At 34.8% G+C, this 6,897-nt stretch overlaps 1 protein-coding gene across 1 annotated transcript; it reads left to right on the top strand.

Annotated features, from left to right (window-relative positions):
* The first annotated feature begins 3,000 nt into the window (after positions 1 to 3,000).
* LOC113771175 lies at positions 3,001 to 4,279 on the top strand. The gene is made up of 3 exons (XM_027315789.1): positions 3,001 to 3,125; positions 3,224 to 3,287; positions 3,872 to 4,279. The coding sequence occupies exons 1-3, from the start codon at positions 3,001 to 3,003 to the stop codon at positions 4,277 to 4,279; spliced, it is 597 nt and encodes a 198-aa protein (XP_027171590.1).
* Positions 4,280 to 6,897: the final 2,618 nt, after the last annotated feature.

The raw sequence follows: 6,897 nt of genomic DNA on the forward strand, positions 1-6,897 counted from the left end.
ACGGTTTAGGGGACTTGTACAGCTGAAGTGCTGAATCCTTTTTCGAACGTTAATAAATTGGAGTTGTTTTTGTGTTGGTTTCTGCCTTTTCTAACAACATTAATGAAACCTACTCAATTTCGAATACTGAAAATGATTTGAATTGTTATTTTAGTAAAATATTAAAAGTTGTGGAAACTGGGTTCATGGGAAGACAGATTATTGCCTGTTTCACATTTAATTGAATACACATATCTGTACTTTACATGGAACGTCCAAGGCTGAGGAACAGTGGATTCCCTTTGATTGTCCCGGTTGTATTGTGATTCCAGTGTATTTGTATGGACTTTGTGTGTGCATTTCCACTTAAACCCATGCTAAATAACACCGAAACCAACTACAGCTATTTATCAACAGCATTTGGGTGGACACTTGCCCCACGGGGGATTAATAAACTTCAAGAGTTGGGGTTTATATGGAAAAGGGCATTAGCTATTCAAAATACCAGCTCTTTATTGCCATTGCACTGTCAAACATTTAATTTATGACAAATACATCAATGTTTGTAAGTAACATATAAAAAGTATTACAGTAATATTCCTACAAATTGAAACGGGTAGGTTATCTATTTAATATAAATAAAAAAGTTTTGTAAAAATAATGGTCTATAAAGTATTAACTCTTTATCACTTTGTTCCGTCACATGAACACATTTTCGGCCCTGCAAGGGCCGGTTACTGTGAAATATCTAATTTCTGTTAAATACATAAATGTTCGTAACTAAAATTGAAAGAGTGTCACACTAATGGTTTGGTATCAAAAAGAAACTGGCAGATTTTAAAATTAACAAACTTTAAATGTCAAATTTTGAAAATAAAAGATATTGGCCATAACATACCAGCTCCTTATGGGTTTGATGCATTACATCAACAAATAGCAGCTATTTATGCCAATTTTACTCTGAATCATAACATTCATCTTGAATTTGGAATGGAATCAATCATTACAATATTCTTGTTTGGTTCGGTGTGATGAATTTTTATCTTTACTATAGTTGATATGTTGTTCATTGGCTCTTTGGTACTGGATATAAGAAATTTTCACTCATTAAACATATTTGTATAAAATGTATTACTAAATTGATTAAAACGAATTTGTAATTTGCATCAATAAACATTATTAATTATTAGTATAATTGATAATATCAATTATATTGCGTACATTAATATACATTATATAATTCTATATAATTAATAATATTATTATTAATTGTGTGTAACTTAGTAAATGAAATATTTTAGTCCAATGTGCATATACAAATGTTATAAAATAAATACATAATTATAAAAATATTAGTTATAGAATGAAACCGCTCCCCATTCCAAACTGTTTTACCAAACGGTTGCTTAGACTAATGAATGCCTGTACAATTGGACCCCATGCGGACCCGAAGTTGGCCAAATTTCGTTCCAATCCTTCGAGGTTGAAATGCAAAGGTGTTAAGCCTTCCCTCTTGTTTGTTTGTTTTTTTTCCCACAGTGTTTCTGCTCTCGTTTCCTGCTTTTTTTTAGCATTAATAACATTTGTATTAACGGTCTGTGTATAATATTGGATAAACCTAGCACCAACATATTGTGAGTCATGGAAACATTTGTGAGCGGTGAAAAAATTTATTTTACAAAATGTGGGCGACGAAAAAATTCCTCACATTCCTGCAATGTGAGGAACAATGGATCAGATTATGTGAAATGAATTTGATCATTTTAAACCACGAAAACGATCATGTACAAGACATGTAGTAGATTTCAGCGAAAGTTGGTGGAAAAAGTAGATAGGGACCAACATTTACCAATGTTAATTTGTAAGGGATGTAAAATTACACTTTTAAAAGTAAGAGACGAAAAAGTCATGACTCCGTTTAATAAGACGTTCTGCATGCTTTTCCCTTTAACATATGCAGTACCCTAATTTTTCCATCAATATGTTGTTGCTTTTCCATTCCCCCATTCTCAAAATACTACATGTCATATACCAATTTGAGGGGGTAAAGTGTCATTATGCCATCATAATAAAATTTCCTGTAATTGCTAATTTCAACTATGTGGGGGGGTTTATGGCTTTTGGGTACCAATTAGGACGGACGTGGCAGTAGCTGAGGAGTCAGGGTCAGGCAGGCAAATCGTGAGGAAACGTGACTTTCTGCTTTACCTGGATCGGACGGGCCTAGCCTGCCAAAGCGATGCTACTGCATTTTTTAGTATGGTTTGATGATCGATTGCAGGTACGTGCTCATTCTAGTTAGTTATCAATATGGCACCAGCTTTGCTTGTTTCTGCACGTTTTACATATAACTACACTTCAATACTGTTTTCGTATTTGCTATCGCTGTATGGTTCCGTTTCTTCAAAATTTCACCAAATCGGAGTTAGATTGCTGTGTTGTTTGCACGTTTGGGATGAATGTTTTTTCATGTGCTTTAGGTATTTCGTCTTTAGTACAAATCGCCATTTTCCCATTAGTGTTGGTTTATTGCTATGGTGAGACGCTCCCCAAAATTATGTCTGACCACTTTCTATCGTGGAAAGAAGAAATAACGTAGTTGTCAAAATATGCACTGTAGTTGCACTAATGCAGTGATAAATTTCCCGCTCCGCCGCCTCATCAAATTCCTTTTCTATTTGTTTTGTTTGTAGAAGATTCGTTAATTAATCCACATAGAAAAAATAGAAAAATTTCACACCCTATTTGACAGTGTTAATCCTAATCCGTTTTGGAAATTAATTGCAAAACTTATGAAGCTTACTTTCCTGATACGACATTACGTAACTTGGAGCATGTTTTGAAACTTGAAGCCATGCAAGCTCACAAACCAGAGTGTTATCCACAAACAAGCGAAATTTAGGTTGTTGTACTAGATCAATCATTATTTTATTTGAGTATAAAATAGTGGTTGCTAAAATTTGACTTCATTGTTGGGGCTGTCCGGGATTGTCTGCAGCCAAGAAAAGGAAGCAACCGGACATGGCCAATGCAGATAATTTGCAGACAATAACCTCCATCTCCTTCCTTCCCAAAAAGGTGGTATCAAAGGTTCTTGCACGTGTCACAGTTTCTTCATCCATTGATCTTTTCCGGGCAAAAATATGGTACAATCAGCTATTAATGATACAAACATGAGCAACTTTAATTTTTTTTACATGCGATTTTCTTTTCAGTTTCATGGATCACAATTCTTATGTTGTAGTTGTAAGGTGTTTTCCGAAGTTTCGGAAGAAAAGTATATTTACCAGTGTGTGTCCCTCGACAAAGTTTGAAATCATTCCATGGCGTAAAAATCATAAAGTTTCCATGTTTTTGAATAAGTGCAGACGAAGCAAAAATTCAGAAGCCTTGTATCGAAAAGGGGTGGTAATCATCATGGTTTTTTGTTAATTTTGAATATTCTGCTTTTTGACTTCAAGCTAGGAATGAACAATTTAGTCTTTGACATTATAATTCCAGCTCAACATTAGGAAAACTTTGGTTTCTTTGGAACATAAGAAGCAAGAAACAAAAGAGACCATGGATTGATTGCCTTCAAAGAAACGGAATTGTTTATGCATAGCTAAAGTATAGTAATGTCTTACCGAAGGAAAAAAATAAAAGATCTGCTTATGTCACGTACATTAGTCTTCTAACCATACACGAACACTATCAGTGCCTTTTTGTTCGTAAAAATCCATAATTCTATGTCTTGATTGGTAACTTTGGAAAATCAGCTTGTGTCCTGATGATTTTTTTTTAAACCTTATGTGCTAATGATGTTCCGCATGCAGTTAACCCATTTTCATTGTCTTGTAAATATTTTAATCAGTTTTAGGTAACATTGTACTTTCAACCTTGAACTGCTTAGGTTGATTATTTTATAGGTAAGAATTTGGAATCAGCATTGGAATGCCTAGAAGAAGCTGCGAAATCAGGCCATGACGAAGCTGCCTATGCCTTGGGAATAATTTTCCTCTTTGGTGGGGACAATCTAAAGTGGAAAGGTATGACTCTGCTTAGCGCCATGAAGAAATCAAGGATTCAGAAACGGAGAGTGAAACATTGCCGTGACAATTTGCCAAGGATTCTAAAGATGATTTGGGTAAAAAATTCTTTGGTTCTAAGCCAAAGGTCCATTTGTTGTGCCATGCAACATAACAGAAAAAGAAGTTGGCTTATGGATGAAATTGATGAAGAGGAGAGTACATGTGAAGGCTGCGCTTGTGCTGAAGAAATTGCACCAATTTGTGATGCCTTAGCTCAATTTCATCTCTAAGTTTCAATGTTTGCAAATCGATTTTATGCACAAATTTGTAACCAACTGCATTAGACTATGTTTAGGAACTAAATTAACAGCTACTTTCACTCTTTTGATATAAATGATTGAAAATGTAATTAGCTACTTTTGCCCCTTGATCATGGTTGTTGTGGAGTTGATGGAATCATTCATGAAGTTAGTTCACGATTTTCTAAAAATCCGGTGATTCAACAAAAGGTGAGGAGTATCGTATTGGATTGGTTTTTGATGCCTTCGGAGGACATTGCACGGTAGTCTGCAAGGCTCGTTATGGTCTATATTTAGCAATCTACATATATACATAAAACTACTTAACGTTAGTACTTCATCCGTATGCAAAATCAACAAAACACCAAAATAGTTAAAGGTGTATGAAAGTGAAGAGTAAAACATAATATTTACAAGCTACAGAGGAAAATCGTAACCAGTGATCAACATGAATGGTTACGCGAGTGAAGTTAGAAGTATATTAAATACATAAGTAATGGTGTTAGATTAAATTTTAAAAAAAAAAGTTATGTATGGAAAGCAAAATCTGAGCAAGCTAACAACTAATTAGCATATCCAGTGACCATAATTAGCTACAAGATTGAAGATGTATTCCCTTGTTCGTGTTAAGAGAAGGAAAAACCTTCGCAGTAGACTTTAATCTTATTTTCATGAGTTTATTTATCTCACCTCATGAGTATAACTATTTCGTTGTATTACAGATGTATTTTTGGTTTTAAACCAGATTTTAATTGCAATTATATACCCAGCTCTTTGTGGCTTTCCTCCATTATAACAATAGAGTACCCATTTTCGTCAGATAGAAATTTAGTTATCGGATATAGTGAAATGAACCTGTTGTTGAATTAAAAACCGGCTTTTTATGGGGAGGGGGGGCCCTTCCTTCCAGGTGTGGAAAAATTCCCCACCCATTCTACTGCCGCCCAACAAGTCTCTATTTGGTTACGCCATAGTCTCTATTTGTTACCCTTTTTATGTTTGGGTCCAAACACCTGTATCGAAAACGAAAACGATACAACCTTGAAAACCAAAATTTTGTAAGTGCCAAGGCTGCGTACAGATTGAAATTAGCATGTTTGACGATCGGCATCTCAGTGTGTTACAGTGTTCACACAAACCGAATCACATACACTTGGAAAAATACCACAGTGGTTGAATAAAAGACCACGTCATACGTAAAATTCCTCCATTATAACAGTAGATTACCCAGTTTCGTTAAATGAGTATTTAGTTATCGGATAGGATGAAAGTTAACCCAGAAATGTCAGAAAAAACCAGCTCTTTATGGTATTTCTCAATTACAAGGACATAGTACCTGTGTTCCTTAAGTAAAAAATTGAACACCGAAAAAAATGAAAGGAAAAGGGAAATTCCAATAAAAGGCCAACTTTTTGTGGCTTTCCTCCGATATAACAACAGAGTACCCATTTTCCTTAAAGTAAAATTAAGTTATCGGAGTGAGTGAAAATGAACCCGTTGTTGACTAAAAAACCTGCTTGTTATGGCTTTTGTTAACTACAAGGATGTTGTACCTAAGGTTCCGTAAATGATGTTTTAAGTAGACGCTAATTAAAATTAAACCCATTGTTGAATAAAAGACCGGCTCTTTATGGCTTTCCTACACTATAACAACAGTGCACCCCTGTTCCTTAAGCCCAAATTTAAACACCGGAAAAAATGAAAGGAAAAGAGAAATTCCAATAAAAGCCAGCTCTTTGTGGCTTTCATCTAGTACGACAGCAGAGTACTCGTTTTCGTTAAATTAAAATTTAGTTATCGGATAGAGTGAAAATAAACCCGTTGTTCAATAAAAAACCAACTCTTTATGGCTAGTCTCCATTACAAGGACGTAGGACCCAAGGTGCTGTAAATGATAAAATTATGTATACCAAACAAAAATTAACCTGTTGATGAATAAAAGACCTGCTCTTTATAGCTTTCCTACATTATAGTCACAGAGTACCCATTTGTGGCCATTCAACACACTTTCCCTACCTGTTTGTGGCCTCAATGACTTACTCCTCCTATTCCCCCACCTTTCTACACCTTTTCTTTGACTAATAAACATACCGCAGCAACATCCACTATTATACTCGTTTTCCATTTATTCATCATACAAATGCTACCAATTTACAGCTTTGCTGCATGAAGTGCCCAATTTATCATAACATACATGCTTGTTATAGCACTCCTCCAACATATGAACAAACCACCCACTCTTTACGGGTGATTTACTTTTACGTATTTAATTGACGTTTACCTTTCATAAATGTATAATCCACCCATTTACCTTTCATAAATGTAGGATACCAATGAATAACAATTAAAACAGATTCACAGATAACAATAATACAATTAAAAATAAAGTTACACTTAAATAACAATATAATTTGTATTATATTTATATAATTGTTTTGGCAACATTGTAATCGCTAATATTATGGCCAACATAAAAAAACCTGCCGCTTACGTACGTGCATTGCTTCTTCAGTTGTTTTGCGCTGTTAGCATTCGCACAACAACCACTTGAAGACATTGCCTCCCAAAATACTGTTCACCCACTGCCATTAACATATAAGTTGCATTGA

The sequence above is a fragment of the Coffea eugenioides genome, chromosome 5 (assembly GCF_003713205.1).
Source record: "Coffea eugenioides isolate CCC68of chromosome 5, Ceug_1.0, whole genome shotgun sequence".
Taxonomy (NCBI): Eukaryota; Viridiplantae; Streptophyta; class Magnoliopsida; order Gentianales; family Rubiaceae; genus Coffea; species Coffea eugenioides.

Coding starts and splice junctions, on each gene's coding strand:
- LOC113771175 (XM_027315789.1), top strand. CDS start 3,001: ATGGCCAATGCAGATAATTTGCAGACAATAACCTCCATCTCCTTCCTT. Junction 3,126..3,223: donor CTTTTCCGGGCAAAAATATG/GTACAATCAGCT, acceptor CTTATGTTGTAG/TTGTAAGGTGTTTTCCGAAG. Junction 3,288..3,871: donor AGTGTGTGTCCCTCGACAAA/GTTTGAAATCAT, acceptor TGAACTGCTTAG/GTTGATTATTTTATAGGTAA.